Source organism: Epinephelus moara, chromosome 17 (genome assembly GCF_006386435.1).
Source record: "Epinephelus moara isolate mb chromosome 17, YSFRI_EMoa_1.0, whole genome shotgun sequence".
Lineage (NCBI taxonomy): Eukaryota > Metazoa > Chordata > Actinopteri > Perciformes > Serranidae > Epinephelus > Epinephelus moara.
In genome coordinates, this window is record NC_065522.1 from 34,537,825 (window position 1) to 34,554,082 (window position 16,258).

General features: G+C 39.8%; 3 protein-coding genes across 4 annotated transcripts in view; 1 reads left to right on the forward strand and 2 right to left on the reverse strand.

The window, feature by feature from the left end:
- LOC126403907 (carcinoembryonic antigen-related cell adhesion molecule 20-like) overlaps positions 1 to 16,258 on the forward strand; it is a 128,696-nt gene that overhangs the window by 5,983 nt on the left and 106,455 nt on the right. The gene's annotated exons all lie outside the window — the stretch shown is intronic.
- On the reverse strand, positions 2,678 to 5,182 carry LOC126403848 (butyrophilin subfamily 1 member A1-like). The gene is made up of 4 exons (XM_050066660.1): positions 4,850 to 5,182; positions 4,224 to 4,505; positions 3,247 to 3,392; positions 2,678 to 3,043 (listed from the first exon to the last, which is right to left on the reverse strand). Exons 1-4 carry the CDS (start codon positions 5,085 to 5,087, stop codon positions 2,918 to 2,920), a joined length of 792 nt encoding a protein of 263 aa, XP_049922617.1. The 5' UTR covers positions 5,088 to 5,182; the 3' UTR covers positions 2,678 to 2,917.
- LOC126403840 (low affinity immunoglobulin gamma Fc region receptor II-like) lies at positions 9,611 to 15,187 on the reverse strand. 2 transcript variants are annotated; one of them, XM_050066652.1, is made up of 11 exons: positions 15,145 to 15,187; positions 14,961 to 15,017; positions 14,545 to 14,638; positions 13,879 to 13,997; positions 13,531 to 13,590; positions 12,772 to 13,038; positions 12,296 to 12,541; positions 11,882 to 12,007; positions 11,603 to 11,653; positions 10,780 to 10,819; positions 9,611 to 10,234 (listed from the first exon to the last, which is right to left on the reverse strand). In XM_050066652.1, the coding sequence occupies exons 4-11, from the start codon at positions 13,907 to 13,909 to the stop codon at positions 10,207 to 10,209; spliced, it is 849 nt and encodes a 282-aa protein (XP_049922609.1). In that variant the 5' UTR covers positions 13,910 to 13,997; positions 14,545 to 14,638; positions 14,961 to 15,017; positions 15,145 to 15,187; the 3' UTR covers positions 9,611 to 10,206. The 2 variants fall into 2 exon arrangements, with proteins under 2 accessions (XP_049922609.1, XP_049922608.1); XM_050066651.1 differs by having other exon boundaries at positions 11,882 to 12,031.

The window sequence follows — 16,258 nt, forward strand, 5'->3', positions numbered from 1 at the left end:
TCCAAAAGGTTTCACCTGTCAAGCTAGCTAATCTCCTCCTTCTTCCTTCCTTGTTGGTCAGCGGTGGAAATTCGGAAATGAAATTGACGCGCAATCGCAACGAACGACGTTTTTGAACGCAAGGTTTGAAATTTGACTCCCACAATCACACTCAACACATTCTCCTGTGTAACATAACTCAGGCGGGATTTGAACCCGCATGTTAGCAGTTCTCTACGTTGGCGGTTCGCATCCTTCCACTCTGGACCATCTGTGCCGCTGAGCAATGCAGCAAACCACAGAGAGCAGGAAGATCAGACTGTAGCTACATCAGCTTCACCTTGATCTGCCTTCAGAGAAACAAAGTTTACTGGCCGAAACATGTCCTGGTGTTCTCTGAGACTGTTCTAGACGTTCTTTGGTGGTTCTGGCGTTACTTTGGTAGTCACTGAGGAGGTAACAAAGGTCCTTTGGGAGGTTCTAGGGGCTCTGTAAGATGTTCCCTTGGTCACTGAGGAGGTTCACGAAGCCTTTTAACACAAACAGATTCAAATGGACAACTAAGAAACCTTACTTCTTGTTTGTGGGAGACTCACTTGCCATGTTGTGGTCTTCACAGCTCAGCAGGTAACAATCCAGTTTCACTGTCTGGGGGTCGTGGGTTCAAATCCCACTTGTGCTCTTTGTGTTTTTCTTCTGTCAACTCTCAGGGAACCATTTCATCAAGATGTATCTTATTGTGGATGCTCTGTTTCACGAAGACACAGAACTCATCAGGGATTAGACTGATTTGTGTCTGTTTTAATCCATTTTCAATTAAGGTGAAAATTGTGAGTTGGCTTTAGTACTATTGAGTGCGTCAACCTCTAGAGCTGGAAGGTCCCCAGTTGCAGGGGAGGGGCCACCCTCTGGTAAGCAAATGCACCACAGGGTATTTTAACTCATGAAGACATAGTCAGGTTGCAAACTGTTTTGAGCTGAAGAGGCTTGAGTGGCGAGCTAGCGTAACCATGTCTACCTGAGCAAAACTGAAATCAAACACCAAGGAACTGACTAAGCGAGCAGCAAAAGCATTCTCTATCTGTGCATAGTGCATGCCAGCATAACAGCGCCCTGGCTATCTCTCATGTTGTGCCATCTACGAAATCCACACCTCAGATGAATCCTCAGAATCCACCGATCCCAGCAGTGTAACACCTATCAGTGTACGACCAAAACTTATTGCATAAACTGTCGAAGCAATGAGGAACAATCCTCCCATCGTACATATAAGACTGCAAATTGTGTCCTACCTTTGCTGTGCTTGTTGTCAAAAGTTGGTCGAGTCGTACCAAAGGGCCACTGATGTGTACTCCAATGCCTTCAGGTCATTTGAGTAGATTGCAGCCGTTGACATGGTCTGTCTTCATTTGGATGGTCAGGGCGAGGTTTTGTAGTGACCTGACACCAAAGATTTCAGTCCCCAGCCTTTGATTTCATGGTCTGTGGCTCCATCTATTGGCTGAATCTGGATAATTTGCTCTACTTCACTTTAATAGCTTCAGGCTTGGCAATGGCAATGCTCAAATGTTATGGTGTGGTTTGCTAGAGATTTTGGGCTGCAAATGCATCATTGCAAAAGGATACTCACTCTAAAAGTCACTGAACACGTTTAAAACCACTGCATTTCATGAGGTGAGTCAGTTTCAGGGTCACGGTATTGTGCATACTGACTCACTGCCATGGCTTACTGGAACCTTTGGTGGAACTTAGCCACCGTAAACAACATTTCTTTCACCTGTACTTTCTCTATCAAGGGAAGTCAAAATGTCTGATGTGAAAATGATCTATTTCAGTGGCTTTAAAAACTAAGCAGTTTTGTCTCACCTACTTAAACTCAAAACAACTTAACCAGACACCAACGCTTGAAGGTGGGGATCAAAGACAGCCATTTTCATGAAGTAAAAGCTTTCTGGCAAACATGAGTGTAGGGGATTCTCAGCTTTGAGCCAGGGACCTCTTGAGCTGTAGTCCAATGCTCTAACACAGAGCTAGTCCCTTGACACACATGTACACACACACAAAAAAGGCTTGTGATACGTACTAATGGCCAAGCATCCGTGCTAGATTGTAACAAACTGTTTGACTGCTGATTAGCCAGCAATACACATGGAGACACAAAAAAACTCACTTGGCGTATCTTCAAACACTCATGTTGCCTTTCTCACATTTGTACTGTTTTTTCTATGGAGTACAAAAGGGTGTAAATTAAGTTACTTTTCTCTTACAGTGCAAACAGCTGATAACCATACTTTTTCCAGTGACTGCTGTGTTCACCTCATTTCCATCTGTTCCTGGGCAGAGGCCACGATGCACAGGCTGTTGTAGTAAAATGTCAGTTGTACAAAACATTTTCATCAGTATTACAAACCTGACCCATGGAATCCTGTTCATGACTTTATCCATCTTCATAAGTTGTGTGGTCTGGGGTTTATTTTAATTTTGTTAAGTTTCTATACTTGCTTTTAGTGATTGCTTTTGTATGTATTGTATTGTCTTCTGTGTGGAAGGGAATGGTGTGAAGAGTTTCTGTTGATCTCATCAATAAACATCTATTTTGTGTCCCTCATTGATAGATGACGCAGGTCTATGAGCAGCTTTGTGACAGTTCTCAAAAGTCAAATAAAGACAATTGATGTTTTTAGACCTCACAGTCTGTATGTGGTTGTCTTTATTTAAATTCAGTGTAAATACAATATCCATTACGTTGTCCTATTATGCTAGTCTGCATTAACCATGACAAAATCACTGCAGAATAAGGGCTTTTTGGAAGCTATTACAATTCAAAATCACAAGAGGAAAGCCGACTAACTCTCTGTAGAGAGTTTGTTGGCTTTCTTAATTTAAGTCATTGTTTGAACAACAGAAAAAACATTGGCCACTGACATCTTACGATGAGCTAGCTAAGTGTGGTGTGCCTCCCAGTGAGTCTTGCTGGAGTAGAATGTTCTGGTTTCGGGGTTGGATGGGCAGACAGCATATGGCCTGTTTCATCATGTGGGCTGCCTTGTTGAGCGCAGTGGCACTGAGAACATAAACACAGTTGAAGTCGTACATTTTATTTTCCAAGTGGTAAAAGCACAGTTCACCGCATTGTTCAGTTCATAATGCATACATATATATACACACACACACACACACACACACACATATATATATATATATATATATATGTATGTGTGTGTGTGTGTGTGTGTGTGTGTGTTAATGAATTAATTTATGACTCACTGATTTGTTTTGTTTCCAGTTCCACCAAGCGTAAGCAACTATGAGACTGCACAAAAAGACAACAACCAAAGCAATGACACATTTGTTGATACATGATGATTTGTTGTTGTTTGTAGATGAACTTGGTGGAGTCGTAAAGAAATCAGCTGAAATGACAAAACACAGAACATGACATTAATGTCAAACTATACCTCAATCCTTTGAAACTAACAAAGACAGAATTTTATGCAATTAGACCATATTTGTGTCATTAGCAGTTTACAAAGTCAGTACTTTTAACCAGAGCAGGATAACGTATACAGTTCGGTCTGGTGTAGATATTCATGCCCCCCAGAGGATTCATCCATGATGACCTTGATGACCCTTTGACCAGTTCTCACGTGCCACCATCAAATTAAAATTTCTCACAAACAAGAAGTTGAAGGTTGCTAAGTTCTTTTAATGAGAACATTAATGCTCCTCAGAGGGTGATCCCGTCACATTTCTGACACTACAGGCTAAGTTGCCAGAATTTGTTTTTAAGATGTATGGCCCCCAGCCCCTTTGTCAGTGAGTTTGACATCTGACACCAACGCAAATAGCCACCTTTCGCAGTGTCATGATACGCTGCCGGTCGGCCACACAGTACCTGCTGTGTACATGCAGTTGTTGGTTGCGGCGTCCTGGAATGGCAACAGCAGATGCAGTACAGTATCAAGTGCATAATATGTAGATGTGAAAGTCCACTGACAAAGCAGTGATATGTAACAACTTAGGATGAGAATGTGTTGGCAATTTACATTGTAATTAATGAGACACTATCTTGGAGCATGGTATCTTCTTTTAATACTTTCCTCATGCACCTCGCTCAAGACAAACTACACATTTTCAGTCCCACGACTGGTCAAGATTTAAGAATAGCTCAATCTAAATGTAATTTGCAGTCCACAGAATAAAGGGGGCCTGCTAATGGGACCATAGGCCATTGGTTTATTTACCTGAAATGTGAGTAGTTGTCTCTCTGGTCTGGTTGATGTTCCTCTGTTGGACTCTACAGGTGAAGCTGTTGCTGTGTCTCTTCTCCACAGTCACTCTGCTGCTGACAGTATAGAGGTCATCAGGACCTCTGACTGTCTCTGTAGGTCCAGCAGAGAGGAGCTTTCCCTCACCGTCCAGCCACAGCACCTCAGGCTCTGGATGCCAGCCTGCAGACTCACACTGTAACACCACTCCTCTGCTGGTTATGTTAATACTCACGATGAAAGGTGGAGAAACAGCACCTGAAGAGGGAAGAAAGGAGAACCTGAGAATTAAATGAGCACACACACATAGTTACTGATGCACATTTAACAGACCTGCTGATGAAACTCATACGACAAGGTACAATCAAGGTACTTTTGCAAATTCTCCTTGTCAGAAATCATTTTCCTGTTATCTTATTCATGAATGTCTTCTTTTTTATTCCCTCAGCTTGTAGCTTTAGTTTCAGTTCATTTAAGGCAGCACCCGCAGTAGTATGTTAAGAGTCATTACACATTTTTTTCATATCTTTGGCACTTAAATATATCTTATTCGTCCAGGCCCAGCAAAAACTGGATGTAAAATGATCCGTATATCCTCTTACCAACAACAAGCTGAATTAAAGAGTGACCCAGTCCTGGAATGAAGCATTTATATTGTCCCCCATCAGAGAGTGTCACTCTGGAGAGCGTCAGTGAAATGTCTCCGTGCTTCAGTTTGTCGATGGACACTGATGTTCTTCCTTTGTAGGACGGATGTTTCTTACTCTCCAGTTCCACACCGTCACGGCACACATGAACAAACCTGGGGTTCAGGTCAGGTCTCGCCCACTCTACTGTCATGTCTGAAACATTCTTGGCAGGTCTCAGATGGCATGGTAAAATGATGTCATCACCAACTGTTGCCACTATTGGCTGAGATGGACCAACCACCTGATGCTGACCTGAGGAAGAAACAAATCTGTTTTAGCTTCAGCAGGAATAAGTGTGGTTGTGGTTTTTGCATTTTCTTTGACTCAACTGACAACCTCTCTGAGGATCTCATTCAAAGTTCAGTGGCTGAGGCTCAGTAAAAAACAGGTAGGCGGTAACATAATGGGCCGTTCATTCTAACTGCAGTGTGAGCCGGTAAACTATTCAAATTCGCATGTTTTATCAGCAGTTAAAATTTGTATAGCAGACATCTTGTCACTTGTGCAAGACAGAGTTGGTCTAAAAAGCACATGACTGTGATATGAAAGCATGTTTTTCAACTCTTGTTAGACATTACAGGTACTTTTACATTCATGAAGCTGTTACTAATTGATCTGTGTGTACAGTAAGTTACCTTCAAGACATGATGCTGGGAAAAGGAGGACAAACAGCAACAGTGAAAGAGATTTATGATATGGACCATCTTTCACAAGGAAATACTGGACTTCTGAAAACTGAATAATTTGTCAAATGTTAATTTACAAATAGGAATACGATAGGATAACAGTGTAAATCACAAAATAAAGAAATATTAAATGCCACCCAGTCTAAAAAAAATACATTACTTATTAAAAAGACATTCAGAACTTAAGGTAAAAACAAGGCAATGGTTTTATTTGGAAATGAATTTGTGAAAAAGTGGCAGGTTTAATTTAAATATTTAATTTTCTTGACTGCAAGGTGCTGTGTCAAAAACTGTAGTGTTTGTTATTAAAGTGTTCCTTTATGACAACAGAGCGTAGAACATGTTCATGTTAACTTAATTTTGAAATATAATGGGAAATATGAACATTACATTCATAATGAAATGCAATATAACCAACTCTCTGTGCCCAGTGTCTTTTATTAGACAGTAATAAACACCATCTGTTTACAGCTCAGCAACAAACTTTAAAATAACCTGCAAACCATAGTAGGATTAAATGTTCAAATCAGATATTTAAAGTTATGTACATCTACTAAAGCTCAGTTCTGAGAGCCATAAGCTAGTGCAACATACCTGCCCGTCCTCCAGCTCAGGTGTGGACTCCATCATCAACTGGCAGTTTGTGTATCACTAAATATTTCCATGCAATCTCTCATGGTTTGATTACCTGCATTTTTCGTGTCCATCAGAGCCATGAGAGATGTTTGACCAAGCATAAGTGAAGAAAATGTGGCGGTGGGACACAGCTGCAACACGACAGAGGAACAGGTCGCACAGAATCATTTCATAACTGAGATAGTTACATTTAACAGGTCAGATAGTAATGTTCAGGCGGATGATAATGAGGAGGGGGAGGATGTGGACTACACACAGAATGTGGAGGACTGCTCCGCCCCCTAATGCAGTTGCAGTGGTGACAGTTAGATAGGTAACTCCATTTTGTCACGAATTGCAAATTTTTGCAGCGAATAGACCTTCACCTGCATATTACAAATCATATGATAAACCTGCCTTATTAAGGCTTTTTAAAAGATTAAAATTCCTGCCTGATTTAACTAGGACCGCCTCCACGCACCAGTCAAGTTTTTCTCACAGTTCACATCCTTGTCTGTAAAAAGATGGAATTTCCACCAATTACGTATCTGACCAAATATTTCCCGATTTATTTCTGAGATAAGATGCTGAGTAATGGACAGGAAAGTGATTTATGCAGAACATTATGATGTCACAGATGATGATGACCTTTGACTTTTTGGCTAGAAATTGTCATCACTTCATTATTTCATCCTGTTAGACTTGAGATATCGTTTTCACTTGAATGAGACCGATGCAAAGTCACACTGACCTTGACCTTTGACCACCAAAATCCAATTAGTTTATTGACGAGTCTGCCTGAATGTTTGTGCCAAATTTTAAGACATTCCCTTAAGTTATTCCTGAGATATTGTGTTCACACGGATGGGACGGAAGGATGGACGGACAGATGGACTGACAACTTGAAAACAAAATGCCTCCAGCCACAGCAATCACCAGTGCAGAGGTATAAAATTGTATATCATTTTAATATAAGACGTGTTTACAATAGGTCAGAGGTGGACTCCAGGAACAGTCACTGCTCAGGCAGCCTAAATCTGCTGCTGGCAGCTCACGTTAAACTGTCTCTCTCCAGCTATTTCTCACTTCCCCCAGGCACCATAACTTTCTGGACTTGCCATTCCCTATCCATCCACCAGATGTCCTCAGACTTTTCCTCAAGTACCAGTCACATGACCTTGCTTGCTTTGTTGTTTCTTGCAATTGCTGTTGAGCCTCTGATTTCCTGCATCCAGTATCCTGTACTCTCTACCCTGTTACCTGGAACCTGCACCTGACTGCCTGGCCTCCTCCTCCTTCTGAGATTGATGACTTTTTTGGCCTAACCCTTTTGAATAAGTTTGCCTGTTTGGGCTGCCGAGGAGTGTCAGCAGCTTGACCTTTCTCACCTGGGCCGTCCAGGCTATCAAAGCTGTTACATGTGCTCCCTCATCTCTCCCTTCCTACAGCTGGCATCCACCCTGCATCATCATCTGCTGGTTTTGTATCACAACACCTCCACACACGTCCATGCACTGCTTTCATTGCTGATCTACCCACCTAATTGTTTGTTTTGTGTCAACCTTATTCCAAAACAAATTTTCAAGGTAAACCTCCATGTAAAACTTTTCTCTGTGACATGTATGGAAATACTGAGCGGTTGTCAACCTAACTGAACCTGATTAATGTAGCTAATTTATGCCACTTTTGGTTTACATGCAACATATATAAAGATGGCCTCCTCCTCTACAGGAAACAAGACCATCAATACTGTCTACAAGTCTCAGGAAGGCCTGCAGCAGTGTAACATCTCTGGAGCTGGAGAATCACTGGGAAGCTGGCTGGCTGTCAGAGGTGAGACCCAAATATGTTTAAAAATAAAAGCTCTACATTTGATGCATGGCATAGAGTCAGTTTAAAATAAAAGCATTTTCACCTGACTGTTATTCAGTTGCAGTTCCGGCTGGATAATATTAAGAATACCTGACTTAATCAAATCTCATCATGTTATATGATGCAGTAAAGTTTCACCACATTACAGATCAGCGGTTCCTCTTGATTGAGATCTGAAATTGTACCCAATGTGATTAATTAGCCAAGGGTCCTCGATGGTTTAAGCAAGTTGGCATCATGCTGGGCCACGGCTAGAATACTCTGTATGCATGCTTTTGCTTCAGCTGTTGACAGTTTGGGGCCCACCATATATAGAGATATTGTTTACAAAATGAAGCTTTACCATTTGGAAATGTATATTTGACAAGAACAGGGTACCCATCCAGCATGAATGTAACTGTGGAAACAATCTGAATGAAAAAGGTTATGCGATGACACAAGCTTATTGGGGCGGAAAAGTGTAAAATGAGAAGCAAAAGAAGTAAATTGAGTTTATTGTTAAAAAAAAATCATATTTAAGTTCATATAAAGTTTGGGGGAGACAAGAGACAGATTTTACAGTTTGACGCAAAAACTCTTATGTAGAGCGGATGCATGTGGGAGATCAAATGAACTCACATTTAATTAAACATAAAGAGTAGTGCTGAGAAAGTACTGATTTTGTTTCAATTTTTGTTCAATTTTTATGTTTCATTTTTGTTCTCGTTAACCAGTCTCTTATTAGAAATCAACCCAAGTATTATAGCAAGAATGTGTTTTTGTGGTAACACAGAAAGTAGTTTACATGTTGTTCTTTTAAAAGCTAAGATTATTGTCAGCTTTTGTTTGAAACGTTTTTGTAGTCATGTTCAAATGCAGCATTTACACAATATTGTTGCACTCTAACTTGTTAATATCCAACATGTTGATGGTTTACAACATTAAAGCAACTTTCAGATCAGTATCAACATATGTCACGCAGTGTGACCACAAAGGTTCACATCAGGCTCTTTTTGGTTTTCAGAGATAGCGACAGAGTGAGTGCTCTTACTGCTCTGTGCTCTGTCAGCCTATCTGTGTTTGCCGCTTGTCTAATGTTGATCACTGACAGCCAAGAATTATTTCAGAAACATGTTATTAGTACTCTCAGTGCTGCACATTATTGGTCTGGATTAGTTGATAACTTGAATTGGAAAAAAAATGTTGGAATCTTTCACACAAATGTCTCCTTTATGCTGCAGCTGTTTTGGCAATGTCTCTACACTAAGCAATTTTTAAAAGACGTGTCCTGATTGATTTTAGTGACTCTGGATTTTCTCTTTTGGTTTTTACAGTGACAATAACACTTAACTTAAAGGACTATATATAACCACTTTGATGATCATCCTAGCAAAGTAACATATTCTTAAATCCAAAGTATTGTAAACCTTTATTTTTAGTATTTGAAAATGAAATTAAGCAATACATTAAGAGCATTTTTGGTCTTATACAGTATATTACAGCTTTATATGTTGGTAAAAAATTTACATTCATGCAGTCATAGTATAAATGTTATACTTACTGTCTATATGTCAGTGCTTGTATACTGATTTTTTTCAGTTTTACAAAACAAAAAAACAAATCAAGACTTTGGTAAAATACAGGAGAGGCACACTGTGTGTTTATTGAAGGACTTTTTGGATGTTAACTAGCTGTTTATCTTTGCACAAGATCATATGCTGCAAGGGCAGTATAATCACAGTGAGTATATTTAAAAGCTGCAGCAACTCTCTCTTTGTAAATCCACTTGTGTAATGTAGATGTGTGAACAGAACAAATAGAACAATGTGGTCTAACAGTCACAGACTGATACCTTTTAAAATCGGCATTTATGCTGTGAGTTATCTGATGTCTTGCTGCTGCTGCTGCTGATGATGATGATGATGATGATGTCTTTTTAGGTTATTTATCAAGAATTAAAACCTGTACATATTTTACAAATACACACAACCTGCAATATTTTCTTATGAACACAAATCCATCATTGTTTCGTCATGAATATACACAACTCCTTCACCAATGCTCTTATAGCATTACAAAATTGTTGTGTTGAGAGAAACACCATATCTCATCCCTTCTTCAGTCGGGTGTCTCTGCTCTCAGCAACCTGTAAAACACCCAAGGACAGACACACAGTGTAACTGTGAGAAAACAAGGCTCTAGATTAACATCAGTTCATGAGTCTCGTCATTACTGGCCCCATTGTTTATTTATATAGTACTGATCACCCACACAAGACATGCGGCTGCAAGGTGTCTGTGTCCTGATAAAAATAATCTAACACGTGCATCGTCGTGAAGTATTTTTATGGTATAGACCAACTGTCTAAGATCAGCCAACACAAGGTGCCGCGCGGTAAACTGAGAGGCCCATCTACCTTTTTCTGTCTGTGGGTTTGTCGTGTGGTTTTTATCTGAGATGCTAAAGAAGAAGACCTAACTGTCACACGGGCCTGAAGCTGCTGAGGCACACAGTGTAAAACAGGTTAAAAATGAATTAAGTTTCAAAAACACGTCAGATTAATAATTCACTGGCTCTCACCATTTTCTGCAGAAGCACTGTGTCAAACTATATATTTTATACATATTTTCCTTAACGTTTTCAAAGGTATTACATGTTGCATTCTGTGTTTCTCAGTGTCGAGTTACTTACCGCTCTTCCTGCTGGGTTTTGACGACAGTATACGTTGTCACTGAAACATAAAAGTATAAAAATACAACACTTTAAACAGTCAGTAGCAGGCAGGTATAGGCAGTCATTTTTTGACAAAATGGATACCTGGATTATATAAATCTATTTTATATCAGCAAATGGATGCGCTGTTTTTAGCCCAATTTTGTGTTCATGGTTCATCGATGTAGAGTTTAAAACATCATGATATTCCAAAGTCGTCAAATCCTGCCGCTTTGTCAGTGACAGCCACCTTTTGCGGCAGTAAGAAAGGCCACCGGGCAACGTCAGTTGGTAACGCAGATGGAATCAACCTTTTGTGGTGTTATGATACGTTACCGGTCGGCCGTACAGCACCTGCTGCCACAGTATGATACCCTTCATACATGTGGCGTCAGCTCATGATGCAGCCGGACGGCACCTGTCACAGTGGTATGATACACATCTAGACAGCATCAGGTTGAAACGCTACTGGTAACAACAAAATATAAGGAGCAGGACAGTTTCTATAGGGCAGGCGTGAGAGGTGGCGGATGGGTCCAACAAACCTGGACTTTCACCCTGGAGCCCAGTGGTCACTTCCTGTATGAGCCAAACTATGGTGTTTTTTCAAAACCTAACCATGTGTCGTCATCTCGTAACATCAGCAGTGAATGCAGAAGAATACCTACCACGCAATAGGTAGACATGAAAGACAAAGCGGCAACACGTGACGATTTGGGAAGAGAATGCACTGATAATTTCAATGGTGACCAAATACACGTTTATACAGTAGTTGTGTTGAAAGGAGGTTGGTGTTTCTCACCTGATTGTATGGAGGTAAAAGACTGGAAGCAGAAAGGAGAGGTCGGGGTATCTGTTTGAATGAATAAGAAAAAAACACCAAAACAAACTGAGTGAACAGTGTGATGGCTATCAGGAACCCCCAGAGCAGCTTTGGGTCTTACTGTCGGCTATGCTACTGGTTTCAAACACATGCAGAATAATTGTATTGTATTGTGTCACAATTGTCACATTCTACAATAAAGATCCCACTTTTAGCACTTTGTGACAGTAATTACAGTGGTACCTTTATTCTCTGTACCTGTGGTGATTGTCTGATGTTTCCCACATTGCAGTATTCCCACCAACAGCAGAGCCACCAAGAAAACACTGACAGCAGTGCAGAGCAGCAGAGGGAGCTGAAGGCCACGATGAGGCTCCTCATCGGCTTCTCGAAAGAAAATGGTATGTTCTGCATATGAGACATGATCCTAATGCTGTAAATACATGCTACGTATGAAAATAATACTTAAAACATAGTCCACGCAATTACACCGTTCATTCCTTAATTCAGCACTTCTCTGAAAATGTTAAGGACAAACTCAGACCTCAGCTTCACTTCTTGGACATCAGTCAAACACCTTCATTTTCAGACAAAAAGATTTGGACGAAACGTGGCCAGATACCGTGAAAAGCAAAGAATTTCAGATTTATTTTCAACACTGGTATGTCTTACCTCTGACAATCAGCCAGCTCGCTGATGGCTGTCCATCTTCAGGGATGCTGCACGTGTAGAGTCCTTCATCAGACTTGGAAACACTGTTGAGAGTCAGGTTTCCCATAGAGCTGTTCTCCATTAAGTGGCCATCTTTAAAAAATGCAGCGGTGAGGTTGGAGGACATCTGCTTGTTTCTGCAGTGCAGAGTTACTTCATCTCCCACCATCACAGGAAAGGCAGGACTCTCCAGGATCACAGAGCCACCTGAACATATGTTTTGAAAAATATGTTAATTAAGCAGTTTGACGGCCTATTGAGGGAACAAAGCTGGCCAGCACGGCAGATGTTTCCTGTGTTTTAATATCTTAATAAGTGATGTTTTATTGAGCATATTAAGTCAGTTAACAAATAAATGAATTAATCTTCAAACTGAGATGTCCACAGACTAAAACTGTGACGACTTTACACTACTTAGCATTTTAGTATTTGCATACCAGTGACAGTGATGTTGACAGTGTTGCTTTTCTTTGCCTCTCCCATTTCACACCAGTATTCTCCACTGTCAACTGCCACTATGGCATTCTTTATTTTACAGGGTCCTGTTGACGCTGACCAGGAAGCAGCACATGTTTTGACAGCACCTCCGATCCTCCTCATCACTCTCCATCCAGTCAGTCCCTCCAGACCCTCACAGGTGACAGTAACGGGCTCATATTCAAAGAACTGCTGTCGGTTTGGAACAACCTGAGGGAAACCTACATCTGACACAGAGACACAAAGGATGAAGAATAATTTGAAATTCAGCATTGTTTATGCACACATGCTATACTGAATACATATGCACAGTACAAGCGTCCTTTTAGGGAAAATTTAAAAAATGTGTATTTCTCTTTGTCGAGATAATTGCAGCAACATCAAAACACAAATGTTTGCCACAAAACATTGAAATTATTTTAACATGTGGACACAGTTGTGCCAACAGACCTGACTTTTGACAAGCGGTAAGAGTGTTGGCTCATGTTTGAGTAAAACACGAGGGAACAAATGTATGTTTCCTTTGCTGTATAACTAGTATGCCATTTCACACGTACTAGTTTTAAGGTGTTATCACTTATACAGTTGACGTTTCAACATGTTAGTTGTTAAACTTGCAGCCCTTGACTATCAAGACGAGGTGATATGATTCATTTGGCACTTATTTAAGATGTTGGTATACATTGTAAGGTTTGTCTGACGATCAAACTGCTACTTACCAACATTTTTAGAGTAACTGCATTCAACATGTGCAACCAGCAGCAACAAAACAGTCATCACTGAAGAGACAAGAGAGCTGTTACTGTATCCAATATAACCTATAACATGTATTACATAACTAACATGTAAATGTCTGTAATATTTGATCCATCATCAGTGAGCAGATTACAATTCTCTTTATTCCCTGGGCTTTAAATCTGCCAGCTTCCTGAAAGAATACATGTCAGCACATTTTGGATGCTTAATATCTTTTTGCCTTTGAGCCCAAGAAATGATTCAGTTCCACATAAGATATTTCCCAGTGACTGACTCGATATATTTCTGTGATCATTAGACTCAGTACTCACACAGTCTGATGCAGAGCGCTGTGACCTCCATGATGACTCGCTGCTGACTGTCTGAACATCAGACTGGATTTAAGATGTAATGTAAGTCAGAACCTCCTCTTCCTCTTCCTGTTGCTCTGCTGCTGAGGAAACAGCTTTGAGTTTGAAAAAAAGTACATCTATAATCTCACCAGATGGCGCCAGAGAACCCAGTGTGAAGAGAACATAATTTGGCAAACAGGAATGTCAAGGAAAGGACTCAGGTTAACAGAAAACAAAAAAAGATAAATAATAAAAATGATAATAACAACAACATCAAAAATAACAATAATTGTTATTATTGTTATTATTATTACAGTAATGTAGTCTGAAGCACAGTTTAATACAAAATATTTTGTTGAACATCAGTATTTTTTAGTACTGTATTAAAACAAAAACATATGAAAGGAAACAGATGATAAAACACTAACAAAAAACATGCTGTGTAAAGGTACCGTCTTTTCTAATTTTTGCTGTATTTTGTTTTCTCTGTCCCTCACACACACACACACACACACACACACACACACACACACAAACTCACTCACTTGTGAAGTCAAATAGTCTCACTCTGCCCCCTGCAGTAAATCAGTCTCATAATACACCGTATAAAAATGTACACTGACAACACGTCCCTGTTCCACTCACCTGTTAGTGTAGTATTTGATATAGCTGCCAACTACTGCAGATAACAGGTCCAGAGTTCAGTTTCAACCGTAAAAACAGGTCATAAATTAACAGACTGAAAGGAAACGAAAGTAAAATTTAATTTAAAGCAAAATTGATAATTATTAAATGACATATCTCATTGTCGTAAAATGATTTTACAACACAGCAGTAACTGCAACATGTAACTTTTGTCTCTCAGAGCAAAATGTAAGTCTTATAGGCCAGACCATCCAGAATTTAAAGATACTAAATGATACACTACAGTATATTTCATTGTTTTTTTTCCATAACTGCATATAACATAATAATGATGAGTTAAAATATTTAAAGTCCAGTATATTTGCACCATGCTTGCAGCCATGGGAGACCTCCAATCCCAAATCATGTTGACTTACCAGCATTGTGAGAATAGCTGTCCTTGACTTGTACAAGCAGCAGCAGAACATCTGTCACTGGAAAGACAAACGTTTCAGATACTAACACTGTTTTAATGTAAATGTATGCCTGTCATTAAAATAATAATAAAACAATAATGTTATGACAGTTATTGTTACAATGCTGCACAGACTCAGAACTCACACAGTGTGATGCAGAGAGCTGTGACCTCCATGTTGGCTTGCTGCTGACTGTCTGAACATCAGACTGCATTACAGTTCACATACAGTTCAACATTGGTGAGCACTTCCTCTTCCTGTGCAGCTTATTTCTGGTGCATGAGCCTTTCTGTGAGACAGAGCTGCTCTGAGAAAACTAACAGTAAACCTTTATTAATAACAGATTTTTTGTTTGTTTGTTGTTTGTTTTAAACCCTCAATCACTGTTAGCATGTTGCTATGTGGAGGTTTTTAGCATTTAGCTCATTGCACTTCACTACCTACAATGAATATTGTTTGGTTACATTGTAACCCTGGTTCTCTAAGTGAGGAGATTATTTCCCCATCCAGCAGTTATATCATAGCTATGCGAATTATCCCCATCTGGGATAATCGACATGGAAAATGAATAATCTTTATCAGTAAAGCTGCAGCAGTCGGCTCATCTCACTGGGTTTCAGAACAGAGAGTTTCAGGAGATCCTTCGTCCCCACGGCAGTAAGACTGTTTAACACCACCTGAATCCAGTCACACACACTCACACACGTCACATTAGCCACAACTGGACTGGGTTGTGGAGTGAATTTTTATTATTTTATTTTAATTTAATTTCTATTTGTGCACTTATTTTAATTTATTTTATTTTATGTCTATTTTAATACTACTGTGTTGCTGTTGATGAGGGGAAGTGTGGTTGTTGTTTTTTATAAGCTGCTGGACAGCTGAATTTCCCTTTGGGGATAAATAAAGTTCTTTCATTCTATTCTATTTTATTCTATTCTATTAAATATTAACTGTAAGCCAATTAACGGTTTAATACATCCATGTGACAGTTCAAGTAAGAGCGTTAACATTTTTTAGGCCCTGCGGTTGTAAACTCTGTGTGTGCTTCAAGTCAAATGGATGTACTATAAAATAATCATTGCAGCAAACCACAGTGAGTGTATTTAACATCTGCAGCAGCTCTTTCCTCATAAACAGCATCTTTAGACGTGTGAACAGGCAGAGCAGCGAGAACAATGTGGTTTAACCGATACACAGTAACAACACGCTCCCCCTTAAAAATATACCTCAATGCTGTGAGTTAGCTGAAGATGCAG